This window comes from Camellia sinensis, chromosome 6 (genome assembly GCF_055761805.1).
Source record: "Camellia sinensis isolate YWXY chromosome 6, ASM5576180v1, whole genome shotgun sequence".
NCBI lineage: Eukaryota > Viridiplantae > Streptophyta > Magnoliopsida > Ericales > Theaceae > Camellia > Camellia sinensis.
Genome location: NC_138966.1, coordinates 113,459,908 through 113,476,698, shown reverse-complemented (window position 1 = coordinate 113,476,698; position 16,791 = coordinate 113,459,908). Strand labels below are relative to the sequence as shown.

Genomic DNA, 16,791 nt, shown 5'->3' with positions numbered 1-16,791 from the left:
AGGCACACGTAAGCCTAAACACGAATCCAATCACATTGAACAACTGAACAATAGTCCAATAATAAATAACCAAAACTCAATCCAGACATGTCACAATTATAAACGGCAAAATCAACCGTAATAAAAAACCATCCAAACTTATGGGATATAAACAACCCACATATCAAAAATAATCCTAAATGAACTTCGATAAGAATAAATATAACTATGCACAAACTTGACATAACACTCTAAACTAAAGGAATGCCCTAGAGGTCCATGCAATTGAGTCCCCGCTATGCCATGAGTCCACTCTAAGTCCTTCTAACACCTGGAAGTGATAAAAACTAAGTCAGCTGATAGCTCAGTGAGTAGCAACATGGATAGTAAATACAGTTTTGAAAACAGGGTTCAATTCCAAAATAAGATATATATCACAGAAACTAGATTGGCATACAGTTTGGTAAATACAATCTGTTTCAAAAAGAAGGTTCCACAAATCAACACTTAAAATACTCATGTCTCGCAAGAACATGATAAACGGCATTTTCCACTTAAAACAGATTATAACATGAACACCAATAATTTTCTGGGTACCAAGAAAAACAAATAATCTGCCACACATTTCTCAGGCTATAAGCCCCGTTGGATCCAATACCGAACTAAGAGTCATCCTCAGGGTGGCACCTAGGCCTTTTCTCAAAGACGATCCGATTGAAGGTCACCTAGTTGTTTTTAAAGGTCTGTTCCTTACAATCGTTGAGCACTAGAGTCATCACGGCCCAACCCGGATCTATTCCCTAGTGGCCAGAGTCACCACACACAGTAGAATAATTTCCCTGGACTAAATACACACATGGTCCCAATAATCAATACACATCAGTTTCGCAAACACATGGTAGTTCATCATTATAAACATGAGACCAAAACAAATAGTTTACAGTATGCCAAGTTCACACATGTTTCAGAAACAATTTGATTCAATTGATAATATAATAATTTATCAAAACAGTTTAGTCTTGAAACAACAATTTAATTTTCCAACAGTTCAGGGTAGGGGAACATTTATAAAAATACGTAGCATGAAACTACTCACCTGGAACGAAATAATGTAATCCTCGAATAGAGTATGAAAGTCCAACTAGTGCCCTGAACCAATATGAAAACTACACGTCACTGCTAATTTAAAAATACTAAAGAATACGAACTGAGTAACCCCAAACTAAAGCGCACTAACACGGCTCAACCCAACTCACCGTTACTCTTAAATATTACCTAAGTTCATGTTCTTCAAGGTCTAAAATCACCCAAGACATAGGTTCCGATCGAAACTTAACTAAAAATAACTTTAAGATAAAACAGTGTTTTAAACTAGTTTTCCCAATCTATTCGCTAACTTTGAAAATTACAAAACCCACTCCACGCTATTCAAAAAATTCCAATAACCTTCAGATATGATCTAATATATCCTAAGTTTCAAACCCAATTGGTTTCACTTGATTTTCTTATCAAAATAATTATCTACAATTTATTATATCCAAACAGGTTGTTTTCTGGAGCACTTTAAAGAAATTGACGGTTCTCTTAATATACACGAGCAATCAATGCAAGGCCAAAAACGTACGAAACTAGACTTGTAACCGGTTCTAATGACACTAATTTGATAATTTTTGGATTTCTACCCAAAGAGAACAACACTCCCGAATTTACTATTTCGGACTGGTTTCCTGGACAGATTTGAATACCTCAATTTATACGGATTTTGACTCCCAAAAATTATGAAAAAATTCAGATATGCAATTCAATATGTAATTGATCTACTGTAAAAATTTCAGATTAAAATTCATCCGTTTGATATGGTTTCTTGATTTTTAAAATTTGTGACTTTGTACAGAATTTTTGGACTGAAAATTACACCCAATCTTTACACATAAATTTAGCTCCTCAAGTTTCTTAATCGGATATCTATATACACAATACATAAACCTACAACCTCTCCATCAATGAACAAAATAATTATAGAATAAGGATGAAGAACAAAAAGAAGAGAAGAAAACCAAGGAGGGCTAACCTTTGATGATCACACACAACACAACACACCCAAAAGTTCTTTGATTGCAACATCTTCTTCTTTTTTTCCTTCTCTCTAACCCTCTCCCGTGGCTGCTGTTGTTGCCCTATGTGGTGAACAAATAATAGAGTAGGGTTTGTGTTTATTTTATTTTATACTAGTGGTGGGCACACATAGGTCAAATAAATAGATAAATATACAAAACATATGTATAAGTTATATGCAACTCAAATGGTAGGAGTCTTATATATTAACCTTGTGGTCTAGAGTTCAAGTCACCCCCTCCTTTCTCTCTCTTTTTATTTTTATTTTTATAATAAACCTTGTCTCTAAATTAAAGACTTTCACCATAAATTTATTTTAAGTTTAAAATTAATTAAAAGATCCTCCAATAATATTTAATTTGCACCTTAGAATTCACCACCAAAATATTTGAGATTATAATATTATTATTTAATTATTTACTTAATTTTTATATTCGGGTTCTCACAAACACTCTATCGTTTGATTCGTTTATTTATTTTTCTTTTTGGGTACAATGGAAAGAAATCTGGTTCGTTTATCATCACTCAAAACACAGGATAAAGAGTCAAACGTTTAAAGAAAAAAGGTAAATTATACTTTATTTTCCTAAAGTTTCATTCATTTCTTTATTTTGGTCCTTTTGATTTTTTTCATTTTGACATTTTATATTTGTAATCTTTTTCACTTTGAACATTTATATTTGCAATCATTTCCAGTTTCCATTCAAAAAAATGACAGAATTTATTACATCATCAACACATCAGGTCCATGTGTAATGTAAAAAATTCAATAAAAATGTAAAAAGTGAAAAATAGAAAACAAAAAAATTGAATTTTTCTTTAGTCTTTAGTGATTTTTTTTTTTTTCAAATTTATTCATAAACATTATTACATTATTGATACACCTAAATTAGATGCACCTAAAAAAATAAAACAAATTTAATTAAAAAAAGAAAAAAGTTTACTAAAGACAAAAAAAATGAAAATATATTGACTTAAGTATATTGTCAATTATGAAATGCAAAGTTTACTATTATTTTTTTTGTCTTTAATAAATTTTTTTTTTTTTTAGTTAAATTTATTTGCTTTCAATAAACTTAAGTCTAAAACTATATAAAAATATTAAACTATTTAAATTCGACTTAATACAAATTTATATAAGATTGCCTGAAAATTTAACAACTTAACTTAAACAAATCTTAAAACTTATTAAAAATTTTAAATCAAACATAATAATTAATCCTTTGAATTGCTTATTTATTTATCTTTTTGGGTACAACGGCAGAAGTTTCGTTGGTTTATCAATAAATCGGTGTTTTGAAAAGGTACTTCCTCCGTTTCAAAATATTAGTCTTTTATTTTATTTTTTATTGTTTCAAAATATTAGTCTTTCTTAAAAAATAAAGTACAAAACTAACATAAATTTCTTATTTTTTCATTCTTTTATATTAATAAATAATATAAAAAGTATATTATGACACTGATATTTTTAAAAAACGTACTATCAAAAGGATAATTTTAAAACATTAACTTTTTAAAAGTGCAATATTTGTATTATTAAAAAAATTTAAATTTTTCAAAATGAACCACTATTTTAAAACAGAGAGGGTAATTAAAATCATATATTAATTTTTTTTAAAAATTTTTGTTAAAAAAATAGTGAGTTGAAAATTGAGAAGCGAGTTAAAAAGAAAAACTTTAACAACCAAACTTGCAAAAAAGTCTCCTTCGTTTAATATTGGGGGATGCACCAATAAATCCCAAATTAATAACTTATGCACTGTTTAGTCCTAAAAGTTTTTTTATAGACTGAAAGGTCCCATTACAATGTTAATAACATCAGATACAATGTTAATAACATCAGAGTCATGTTACAAACATTGGATTTCAAACATCTAATGCTCATCAAATTTCAATAATGTTTGAAAATATAGGATGAAAAACATCTAATGTTCATCAGATTTCAATAAATTTTGAAATTATAGAATGAAACATCAGATCATTTACATCATTCACATCATGTTGATGTAAAAATTGGACTAAATGGAGCATAAAAAAACTTTTAGGACTAAATGGTTCAACGTTTCAAAAACTAGGACTTATGGATAAATTTTCCTTTAATATTTTTCAAACCGTCCCAAAACCACCGTCACGTTACATAAATAAAAAGTATTGTAAATTGCGTCTCAGGTACTCCACATCGTCAACTTCGAACAGCAGAAAAGAAAACCCAAACAGCGGCCAAATCACAGCAACGGAAGGCGACGAAAGGCGTTATCCTCAGTGAAGACCACTAAACCCTCATTCACGGCAGTGCCACCACGTGTCATCCGAAACTTCCACTGACATCAGATAGCCCCCTATCTCCCACATTAGTCTATATTTCATTATCTCTCTCTCTCTCTTTCTATATATATATATATATATATCTAGTTATTGTCATCGTCGACTCAGCATATCCCAAAAGGTTCGTGTCCAGTCCTCGAAATGCGTAATTCATCATCATCATCTCTCTATATATAGAATATAGCACAGAATCTACCAATCCACACCAAAAAAAAAAACCTAACCTAGAACTTAAAGTGTAGTCGGAGATGGATCACGCAGCGGATGCTCTGAGGACCGATTTGATGACGATTACCCGGTTCGTGCTGAACGAGCAATCGAAGCACCCGGAGTCACGCGGCGACTTCACCATCTTGCTCAGTCACATTGTTCTTGGTTGCAAGTTTGTTTGCTCTTCTGTCAACAAGGTATTCTTTTGTGTTTCAAATTGATTTTAACTGCCCTGTCTTCTACTGTGAAACTGTTCATCTTTTGTAGCTTTAGTTTGTGTTGAAATTGATTTGAAATGTTCTGTCTTGTTTGATTCTTTCATTTTATTAGAATGAAATTGTATTGGCGATGAGTGCAAGAAAAGCAAATGAAGGGCACAATGAAAAACTATATATTTTTTTAGGGGTAGTTACACAAAAAACCCCCCCTAAGATTTCGAGTCTTTTTCATTTTAAATTCTAGATTTTCAATTTTGACAAATTAAACCCCATCCTTCCATCCGTGTTTCAATCTGGCCCCTCCCTCCATCCAACAATCTATGCAGAATTTTAGATTCAAAATAACTCCATTTCGTCTCATTTTTACATTGTTGGATTCACCCCACGGCCTAGTTTTCATTCCACCCCTCACACGCCTTGTTCTACCTCTCTTTGTGCACTGTTGGAGCTCCGAAGTTGGCTAAAAATAAGATTTTTCTTTCTTTGGGCAAAATTTTCAAATTCAAACTCATATATTCAAAAACTTATCTCCCTCGTTGTAACTCCGTTTTGCCTCATTTTCGCGTCGTGAAATTCGCCTCATGGCCTAGTTTTCATTTCATCCCTCATATGCCTTGTTTCACCTCTTTTTGCATGCCGTCCAAGCTCCGAAATTTAGCAAAAAATAAAATTTATCCTTTTGGGGAAAATTTTCATATTCAAACTTACATATTCAAGCATTTGTATCTGTCTCGTCGTAACTCCGTTTCGCTTTATTTTCATGTCGTTGGATTCATCTCATGGCCTAGTTTTCATTCCATCCCTCATATGCCTTGTTCCACCTCTTTTCGTGTGCCGCTCAAGCTTCGAAAATGGGCCGAAAATAAGATTTTTATTTTCCCTCCCCTCTATCTTCTATCTCCATGCTTCTTCCTTCTTCCTTCCTCCATCATTTCCATAATTATTCTCTCTTTTCCTCTTCTTTCATGGCCTTTCCCCTGCCCTTACGTTTCTTCCTCTTCTTGTAAGTCATATACCTCCATACTCAACGGCACCGCCACCGTCGGAGGTTCGGTGGCCACCACGAGCTCGGTGGAAGAGCCATGAAGGAAGAGGAAAAGAGAGAATAATTGTGGAAAGGAAGGAGGAAGGAAGAAGCATCGAGATAGAAGATGAAGGAAGAAAGGAAAAAAAGAGAGAAAAATATTATTTTTGGCCAACTTTCGAAACTTTGACAGCACACGAAAAGAGGTGAAATAAGGCGTATGAGGGATGGAATGAAAATTAGGTCATGAGGTGAATCCAACGATACGAAAATGAGGCAAAACAGAGTTACGACGAGGGAGATACAAGTTTTTGAACATGTGATTTTGAATATGAAAATTTTGCCCAAAGAGAGAAAAAATTTATTTTTAACCAACTTTCACAGCTTTGACGGCATGGAAAAAGAGGTTGAACAAGGCATATGAGAGTTGGAATGAAAACTAGGCTGTGAGGTGAATTTAACGACGCAAAAATGAGGCGAAACGGAGTTACGACGGGGGAGATACAAGTGCTTGAACATGTGGGTTTGAATATGAAATTCTGCCCAGATTTTCGCTAGTTTAATATGATGGAGATGGACGGAGGGGCCAGATTGAAATACGGGTGGAAGGATGGGGTTTAATTTGTCGAAATTGAAAATCTAGGGTTTAAAATGAAAAAGGCGCGAAACCCTAGGGTTTTTTGTGTAATTAATCCATTTTTTTTATATCTTATTCCTCCTTTGGTCCCCTGTTCTTCAATTTTTAAAATTTCTTTTGGGAAAAGGCTACTACTATGCACACCTCTATTGTAACAAAGTTATGAACTTTGTTGTGGTAAAATTTATGAATTTTTGTAGTGTAGTTACAAACTTGGCACCATAAGAAAACGGTTTAGGATTATGTTATAAATATTGTGTTTTTTGTAATATTTTTTCAATGTGGTGGGAAAAGTTATGGCATTTTGTATTCATGTTTTGAATATTTGTGGTGTAGTTTCTAAAGGGAGTACCATATGCAGCCCTTTTAGGGGTGTGCATAGTAGCCTTTCCCATTGTTTTGATGTCAAATATGGATAGCTCATTTTAGTAGAATGGTTGTGCATATGCACGTGTGTGTAGGGCTACAGACGAGCCGAGCTTTAATATGTTTGGGCTTGTTTATTAAGATTTTAGCGAGCTTGAGCTCGAGTTCAATAAAAATTTAATGAACCGAGCTCGAGTTGAGTTGGCTTATGCTTGACTTGAGCTCGTGCCTATCCATGAGCCTTAACGAGGCAAAGAAATTATTAATTCATACTTGTGTATGAGACTAAAGTTACAATTAAAATTTTGATTATACAATATATATAAACATGCTAAAAGAAAATAAAATATATTACTAAAATAATATATTAAAAAAAAAATTATCAAAAAAAATAAAATATATTACTAAAATAATAATATTGTTAGAATTTACCATCACCTACCACCAATTTACCATCACCTACCACCACCTACTCCTCACCTACTCCTCACCTACTACACTCACCCTCTCCTATATAATGAGCCACTCACCATTTGTAATATAAATCAATCAACAAAATCAATACATCAATAATACAATTCTCTATTTCTCTTTATACATTAAATTTCTACATGGTATCAGAGCAAGGTTAAAAATCTTGGTGTTCTTCGCCTTCTGGCGGGCGGCAACCTTGCCTTGACCGCCCGCCGGATCTCAACCAATTGAAACCTCCATCAACTCCAGCAAGAGGCTCACAGTTTTATAAATAAAAAATAAAAAAAGAAAAAGAAAAGGGAAATGGCATCATCACCAACAATGGAGTCACTGATTCTGCAATTCCAACACCATCTCCAGCATCTCTCTCTCCCCAATGGCGGACCCTGCACTTCACCCAGAGACTCCACCCCACCAAACCCAGACCCTCAAACAAATCGCCGTCGATGTTCATCGCGCAAGCACCACAAATTTCCTCGCGGCATGATCGCCGGAAGGTTAGGGTTGGGTCGATATCGTTCTTGATCTTGATGAGGGCTTTTGGTTCGACTTGCTGAGCTTCGACCTCCGATGCGTGGGCTCGGCTGCATACCCGCTTCGCCGCCGGGGAGGACTGCACCCTAGATCTTGCTCGACGGACCAAAGTCTGCCCTCACCTCCCAAAGTCTGCACTCACCTCCCTGAATCCGACTCCATCACAGTACCCTTCGACCACCGCGACGGCGCGCGGTGGCGCTCCACCACTCGTTTCCTCTACGGCACATTCGGTGCCAAAATCCAGTGCCCAAAGGGCAACATTAGCGGCCTCGACTTCACCATCTACCTCTCTGCGCTGAGACCACTCTCGCCCTCTCTTCTCTCTGACTTGGGTTGGGGAAGAGGGGCCTCATCAATTTACAACCACCAGAGTCAAATGAGCAGCAGTCTGATCTCTGGCCTCCTTTGGCTAACCAAGGATGGCTGCCGTGTGTGGATTCCACTAATGGCCCTCCCCTACCAAACGAATCTCAAGGATATCTCCAAGTGGTCTGCGAAGAAGCTATTATATTCTCCAAGTGGTCTAACTTTTTATTTTTTTATTATTATTATTATTATATCAAATAATCCATGCACTTCTGTTCCTAACTCCACTTTCTTTTCTTTTTTTTTTGTTTTTTATATTTATTTTAATCCCTCTTTTGCAAAGCAACCGAAAGTTTGCACACCCATCATTATCATTTTATTTTACCCAACTTTCTTTATTTTATATCTATATATATATCTCTCTTTTTTATTATACTATCTTACCCATACTTCTCTTCACCTTTATTTTCTTTTCTTTCCAAAAAAAAAAAAAAAAAAAAAAAAACCACACCGCTGTTTTTCTTATCCCCATCCACCAAATTTTTTTATCTATTTTCTTTATCCATTGTTTTATTTTATTTTATTTTTATTATTACACAAAAAAAAAAAAAAAAACAAACAAACAACATTCCACCACCTTGTCATTTTATTCATATCAGGGGATCAACCCCGATCACACTTTTACACACACAAAAAAAAAAAAAAAAAAAAAACCACGACAACAACAAAACACCCACATTCACAGGTGGGATTTTTCTTCTCTACTCTGCCGCCGGTCTTTTCTTCTTGCCTCCGTCCTGGGCAGCCCTTGACGGTGTTGCCTCCGTGTTTCCCACTCCACTGGGCACGATCACTCCCCCCTGCTCCTCCACTGCAGCATATGGCGGACCTCCAAATCGGAACATCACGGTAGCCTTCCGCTTCAGCTCCTTGTTTTCTGCCTTTAGCACACTTATCTCTGCTCGCGCATCCTTATACATGCGTTGGAGCAGAGCCAGCTGGGAGTTTAACTGTTGCACCTCATTTGTCCTGCTCTGCAGCCGGTGCGACAAATTTGTGACCGCAGTCATGGTTTCCACGCATGACTTCAGAGTATACTGATTGGCCTCAATATCAGTTTGCACCGCTATTTTTTGCTCCACCGACCGCATCGGAAAGTTCAACGGAGCAAACACAGAGGTGTTTGGTTGAGGTTCACTGGCCACCGCACCAGTTATTTCTCTTGTGGACTCGTTAAGGTCTGGAAAGAGAGTGAGCAGACCACGGGAAGATGAAGCCATTTTCTGGACAACAGAGTGTTACAGCGTATCTCTCTCAGAAATCTCTCTCAGAAAACGAAGAGTTTTTCAGAGTTTTTCTAGCAGGTTTTTTGTCTCTGCTTCCAAGCCTCAGCCTCTGCCTCAGTTTATAAAGACCCTGACGAAGAGGCAGACACGCGCATCATGCGCCTCTCGGTGCTCGCCGACAACTTGGGCGCGCCTTTTGATGGCACGTCTTTTGATGGCACGCCTTTTTATGGATTGGGCACGCCTTTTGATGGCACACTTTTTTGAAAAATTGGGCACACCTTTTGAGGGTGTGACTTTTTAGGGGTCCGACAAGACTCTGTAAACTGTCCCGACATAAATTCCTGTTAGTTTCTACAAGGGTCCGACAAGACTCTGTAAACTGTCCCGACATAGATTCCGGTTAGTTTCTTCAAGGGTCCGACAAGACTCTGTAAACTGTCCCGACATTGATTCCGGTTAGTTTCTACAAGGGTCCAGCAAGACTCTGTAAACTGTCACAACAACTGTCACAACATTGTCTGCTACAACGGTCCGACATGACCCCATAAACTGTCTTCTACATCGGTCTGACACCGCCATCCAGTGTCCTCTACACCGTTATGACACCACCATACAGTGTCCTCTACAACGTTATGACACCCCCATACAGTGTCCTCTACAACGTTATGACACCCCCATACAGTGTCCTCTACAACGTTATGACACCACCATTCAGTGTCTTCACCAATGGTCTGACACGACCATACAGTGTCTCCTATCCTTTTTTATTTTTATGTATTTTCTTGTTTTGTTCCTCTTTTCAAACTCAAGTTGGTTAGTTTCTATCCTCCTTGAGTTTGCGGGGGGCTGTTAGAATTTACCATCACCTACCACCAATTTACCATCACCTACCACCACCTACTCCTCACCTACTACACTCACCCTCTCCTATATAATGAGCCACTCACCATTTGTAATATAAATCAATCAACAAAATCAATACATCAATAATACAATTCTCTATTTCTCTTTATACATTAAATTTCTACAAATATCTACCACCACTATTATATAATGCATTATCTATAGTTTGCTATTATTTACATATAAATAAATTTAGCTATTATCTATATTATTTAAATATATAAATAACAAAGTTATTCAATTTTTTATACATCATTTAATATATAAATAATATATTTATTCTATTATTTAAATAAATGTTAAACGAGCCGAGTTTTAGTATGTTTGAGCTTGTTTGTTAAGATTTTAATGAGCTTGAGCTCGAATGCAATAAAAATTTAATGAACTGAGTTTGAACAAGTCCTTGCTGAGCTGAGCTGAGCTCGAGTCTACTTACGAACGGATCTGTTCATTTGAAGCCCTATGTGTGTATGAATGTGTTCACTCGTATAAATGTGTATATGATGTAACATCTACGCATGAATATAACTGTAAGCCTATTTTTGAGGGTGTTTGTTTAGGCTTTTCTGAGTCAACTTATAACTTCTGGCTTTTGAAAAGTTATTTTGGACTGTTTGGTTAAACTTATTTCAAACAGCTTCTTATTCTAAGTCAAAAAAGCTGATTCTGAAAAGCTACTCACCCTTGTTTCTGATTATCAGCTTCTACTGTGGTCATGTTAATTTACGGTTATACTCTTAGATTTTTTTATTTTTTATTTTTTAAAAAATAGGAAAAGACCCAAATGGACTATAGAATATTATTATTATTTTTTATGAGAAATGTAGATAAGTAGTGAATAACAAAAAAATAAAAGTTAATTGAAAAAGCTACTTCACAGCTTATTTAATAAACATTACTCAGCAACTTAAATCTATAATCCAACAGCTACACCAAACAGATTAACAACTTTTGATTAAAGTTATAATCTATAATCTGTTAAGTTATAATCTATAATCTATTTTAACAGCTACACCAAATGGGACCTTTGTTATGTGCTTGCATTCTTTAAAAAAAAAAAAAACGAAAGAACAAAAAAAATGGTAGATGTCCTTCATCTTTTGAGGGGAATGAAGTTTTTGAAGCAACATAGGCGAGAAGATATTTGAAGTTGTTTTTTATGCCCATTTTACAATCTAATTGGTTAGCAGGAGGAATTTGGAACTTCAATGTGAAGTATACAATTTTAGTCATTTACTTCATACAAAGGCAAAATTGAAACAACTGGCTTAGCGAAATTCTTATCAACAGGAGACATATAGTTTAAGTTGTTCTTTTCTTTTTCTCCGGTATCTCAGCTACCAAACAGGGCAGCAGCTGGGTATTTTATGCATTCTGCATAATTATAATTATATATTCAAAGAAAGTGTCAATTCATAGAAAGAAATTATTACGTCAAATTTGTTGACACCCACAAGACTTTGACAATACATTTATTGTCTTACCCAAGGAAATAGTTATTACAAAATTGGTTCTCAATAGAGAAAATGAGCCTGTGATTGTTGTTTGAGTTTTAATTTTTTTGCATTGCATTCTTATTCTACAAGTGCACTTGTGCAGGCGGGTCTTGCTAAACTCATTGGACTTGCTGGCGAAACCAACGTGCAGGCATGCTACGAAGTTCTTAAGCAATTTAACAGTCTGTTCTTATTGTTGTATTCTTTTTCACTAACCTAAACTTCTTTCTGATATTCATATGAGGTTATTTGTCTCTTTTAACTTAAGGGTGAAGAGCAAAAGAAACTAGATGTGCTTTCAAATGAAGTTTTCGTCAAGGCCTTGGTCAGCAGTGGCCGAACAGTAAGTTTATGGAGAATATTTTGACATAAATTAACTGAGCATGTTATAATTTTCTTCTGAAATGTGTGAATCTTCTTCTAGTCCATCCTTGTCTCTGAAGAGGATGAGGAGGCAATATTTGTTGAGGCACCCAAGCGCGGGAGGTGACTACTGATTCTCTCTCTTGTTGATTAGTTCTCCACCCTTCTTTTTTTTATGTTTGAAAGTTGGAATGTTATCAATATCTTCATGGAATATTTCTGCAATCAATTTGTTTTGATGGTGCAGGTACTGTGTTGTTTTTGATCCACTAGATGGGTCCTCTAACATTGATTGTTCTGTTTCCATTGGAACGGTATAGCTCTAAACCTAAAAATTTGCTATTGCTCTATGATTGTTATAATGGACTCTTGTACCAACAGAAATATTGTTCAAGAATAACTTGATATTGCAGTGATCAATTGGATGTCTTCTCTTTCATCTAGATCTTTGGGATTTATATGTTGAAAGATGGTGGAGAACCAACTTTAGATGAGGTGCTGCAACCTGGAAAGAATATGCTGGCTGCTGGATATTGCATGTATGGAAGCTCTTGCACGGTATGAAGAGTTGCTTTCTTGTGTATTATTTGCCCAATTTATTGCCCCAAAACTAAAAAGAATATAATGATTTTGCAGCTTGTGTTAAGCACTGGAGAGGGTGTTAATGGATTTACTCTTGATCCATCTCTTGGGGAGTTTATACTCACTCATCCAGACATTAAGGTAAGTTTCTTATCTCCCATTTCTCAAAGACATCCAATTTTTTGTAAATACTAGCCTGGTTGCACGTTGAAACTTTTCTTTTCGCATCCATTCAGTAATTTTTTTTGGTCACTAAGTATTTGTCGCTATGCTAGAATTCTCTGTATTTGTCACTATGCTAGAATTCTCTAGTTGTGAGACAATGGGTTCAACACATCTTCTCTGGTGTGTTCAGCCAGTTGACCTGGATATTTGTTAGTTGAACATTTTGTTTCCATAATGTACTAAAGTTATACCGTGTTATCTATCATGTTTTGACCTGAAGTGCATTTCCATATATTTTGAACTGTTCCATTTTTTTGCACATTTGACCTGGTATACTTTCTGAGTGGCCTGACGTTCATTCATCATATGCCTTTCTATGAAGATTCCTAAAAAAGGAAAGATCTACTCAGTAAATGAAGGAAATGCCAAGAATTGGGATGGTCCAACAACTAAGTATGTGGAACTCAATGCAGTAATCTTTTATTTTCTATTAGTTATATGGTCTTGATATTCTCCTCCAAATAACAGGTATGTTGAAAAATGCAAGTTCCCTACGGATGGATCATCATCAAAGTCTCTAAGATACATTGGAAGGTACTTGGATTCTCTAAGTTAGAACTATTTTAAGGTGTTTAAATTCTTCACTTAGCAGTAGATGTGCATTTTCAAGATTGTGTATCCGCCATAATTTAATTGAGGAGATTATTGGATGAATATTAAAGATTCTACTGCTTCCTTATGTCACATACCGGATATGAGACTGAATCATACTATCTACATGATGACACTTAACTGATGGTTTTAAGATTCCTATTATTAACTTTTGTAATTATACATGCAAATTTCAATATTCATATTATTGGAACTTCAAGCAGAAAAACTAACCGTAAAAATAAGTTGCTTTCTCCTTTTTTTTTTTGTTTAAATTTTTTTTTTTTTTTTACTTGAAACTTAAGAATCAGATATCTGTCTTTAAAACTTTGTCGTGCTAGAAATTTGTGAAATTGTCTTTTCCTTCTAATTTTGCTTGTCAGTTGTTTGGTTTTCTTCTTACACATTCAGTCATACTTGCTGAATGATCAGAAGAAACAGTCAAATATTTATGACATTTTACTAATAAAGAACGTATGTAGGAACCCATTATCCATCTATCTATTAAAGGCCAGCTGGAAACTAAGCTGTATGCAGCTGGAAAATGTTTTGAAATGATAAAACATTTGTGAAAATTGGTTAAACTAATTAGAAATATATTGTTTCGTATATCTTAATATTGGTTCATTGACCAGAAAGGCAGAAAACAATTCTTATCATCAAAGCATCCTCCAGAATCTCTCTTTTATAGGATCACAACATCAAAACCCATTTAATTTGATAATTTGACAATTTGAGTGAGTTTTGTGCTATTTTCTATCTCTAAAATGCTTTTGACTTGTACCATGTCACCAGGAGCACATGTAAAATCAATTTATATATTTTTGTGGTCCTTCAGATAGTATTTGCCTGTATCAATTAATATTCTTAAAGAGTATGCAGACATCAAATTGTCAAATACGAGCATTGTCCGTCTTAATGTGGTTCGCAATTGGAAAATATCCATTAATTTCTTTTAGGAGATTAGTTGCCATTGACTGGACATAAGATTTTGTTTCTATCTTTCTAATGCTTGTGTTTGAATTTGATCAACAGCATGGTGGCTGATGTCCATCGCACGTTACTTTATGGTGGTATCTTTTTGTACCCTGCTGATAAGAAAAGCCCCAATGGAAAACTGAGGTATGCCATGTACTTCATATAGAGTTTTCTGTAGTTGAAAAATAAAATAAGAATTAATTGGTGACTAAATTTGATGCAAATCATGATATAGGGTTCTCTATGAAGTCTTCCCAATGTCATTCCTGATGGAACAAGCTGGAGGTCAGGCATTTACGGGCAAGCAACGGGTAATGACTTAAATGAAATTTTTGGTCATTAATGAGACAATCACTTAGTGTGCTCTATCATGAAATTTAGTTGCAAATCATGATATATGGTGGTTCTCTATGCTTTGATTTTCAACTGTCATTGTGCTTTTTCATTGACACAGCACTCAGTCGTGTTAAATTAAATTTCTAATGGAGGTGTTTTTACCTCCCCCCCCCCCCCAAGTTTTTGGACTCAAAATTCAGAATAAACCTGAAAAAAAAATCAGACTGTACGGTTATTTGCCTAGTTCAGTTTATTTTTTCCATACATTCCCACCCTAACACTCCATTTTTTTCGGTGGAAAATGTTTTTTAGGGAATATTTTGTACATTTCCTAGCTCTTGGTATGATGAAAAATGAAAGTCGGTAGAAACGTAAAACGTTTTCCGTGGTCAAAGGAAACAAACTTATTTAGATAAAAACATTTTTCGCTTTTGAAAGGTGAAAATATTTTTCAGACTAAAGTCTTACCAAGTACCACCACGACCACCGCTGCCGCTACCACCACCACTACCCCACCACGACCACCACCACTCCCCAGAGTCACCACTGTTAATATAATCATTAGCATATTAGTTTCAAAGTCGCAATCAAACATAAGAAATTGTTTTTGGCCGAAACAAATGGAGCTTAAATCTCCTCACTCCAACATATTATTACTCACTCCGTCCCAAAATAATGGTCTCTTTTGGAGAATTTAACTTTTTTTGGTAGTACAATTATTGTACTTTAAAAAAAATGATTTTCAAAAATTACCCTTTGATAGTACATTTTTTGAGAAATATCAATGTCATAATTGTGCTTGTTATGTTGTTAATGAATTTAAAAGAAGGGCAAAATAGGAACTTTATATTATTTTTGTACTTGATTTTTGAGAATGGACTAATATTTTGGGACAATAAAAAATGAAATAAGGGACTAATTTTGAGTATTATTATTTGAAAAAAAGAAGAAGGTATAGCATTGCAAAAATCTCATCACTAAACTGTGAAACAATAGTCTAATTGAATCGATTATCTTGGCAGGCACTTGACTTGGTTCCAAAGAAGATACACGAGCGATCTCCTATATTCATGGGTAGTTATGATGATGTTGAGGATGTCAAAGCACTCTATGCTGCTGAAGAGAACAAGTAACATGTGACTGCATTTCCATTTGGTGCTTGTGCAGATGATGTCGAGGATATTCTAGTGTTTCAACTTGGTAACTTATTATTTTTCTCTATTTAACAAGTCAAAACCATCCTGATTTTCCTTGTAATTGAATAATACAGTCATTGATGGAAATTTGGGGATGATGATTTCATGTTTCTTGATTATAGCTGATCAGTGAATGTTTGCAATGAACAAAAGAATTCAAGCATAAACACGACCATGTGCATAACTTGACATGAAAACATTATAATTTTCATAATATCTGTTTCATTTCTGTTGGCTTGTCACAACTTGGATAATTTCCTGGTTGAAAAGTTTTATTCTGTGAAATGTTTTGGTTCCTTTTGCCAGGACTTGACTAATCTTGTTTGGTAAATTGTAAAACTGAACATAGAGTTCTCTGCTGGGAAATGATTTTGTAGATCATACTTTTCTGTCAATTTCACAGCAACACTTACATATGCTTTCATGGATATCATGTCCTGTTTACCAAATATATACATTTTAGCATCATATGGACCCATTGTTTGTGTTGAAATTTGAATTTAAAAAAAAAAGGTTTTATGGTGTTTGTTTTGATGGATTAAGCTATGGGATTGGACCAATAGTCCATCCGGATTAATAGTCTATTATTTGGTTCAAATTTTTCGCAGCGGACCGGACTATTAGTTCCAAATTTGTTGGAC

At 34.9% G+C, this 16,791-nt stretch overlaps 1 protein-coding gene and 1 long non-coding RNA gene across 2 annotated transcripts; one reads left to right on the top strand and one right to left on the bottom strand.

Moving 5' to 3' along the window:
- Positions 1–66: 66 nt before the first annotated feature.
- LOC145794026 (uncharacterized) lies at positions 67–2,183 on the bottom strand. The gene is made up of 3 exons (XR_014333978.1): positions 2,051–2,183; positions 1,076–1,128; positions 67–310 (listed from the first exon to the last, which is right to left on the bottom strand). It is a non-coding gene; the product is annotated as an uncharacterized LOC145794026 (long non-coding RNA).
- Positions 2,184–4,191: 2,008 nt separating this feature from the next.
- Positions 4,192–16,379, top strand: LOC114291148 (fructose-1,6-bisphosphatase, cytosolic). Its single transcript, XM_028235202.2, has 12 exons — positions 4,192–4,826; positions 11,983–12,030; positions 12,148–12,222; positions 12,304–12,365; positions 12,490–12,556; positions 12,687–12,800; positions 12,879–12,965; positions 13,372–13,442; positions 13,518–13,583; positions 14,676–14,762; positions 14,854–14,929; positions 15,977–16,379. The coding sequence occupies exons 1-12, from the start codon at positions 4,668–4,670 to the stop codon at positions 16,085–16,087; spliced, it is 1,023 nt and encodes a 340-aa protein (XP_028091003.1). The 5' UTR covers positions 4,192–4,667; the 3' UTR covers positions 16,088–16,379.
- The last annotated feature ends 412 nt before the right edge of the window (positions 16,380–16,791 follow it).

Coding starts and splice junctions, on each gene's coding strand:
- LOC114291148 (XM_028235202.2), top strand. CDS start 4,668: ATGGATCACGCAGCGGATGCTCTGAGGACCGATTTGATGACGATTACC. Junction 4,827..11,982: donor TTTGCTCTTCTGTCAACAAG/GTATTCTTTTGT, acceptor GCACTTGTGCAG/GCGGGTCTTGCTAAACTCAT. Junction 12,031..12,147: donor CTGGCGAAACCAACGTGCAG/GCATGCTACGAA, acceptor TTTTAACTTAAG/GGTGAAGAGCAAAAGAAACT.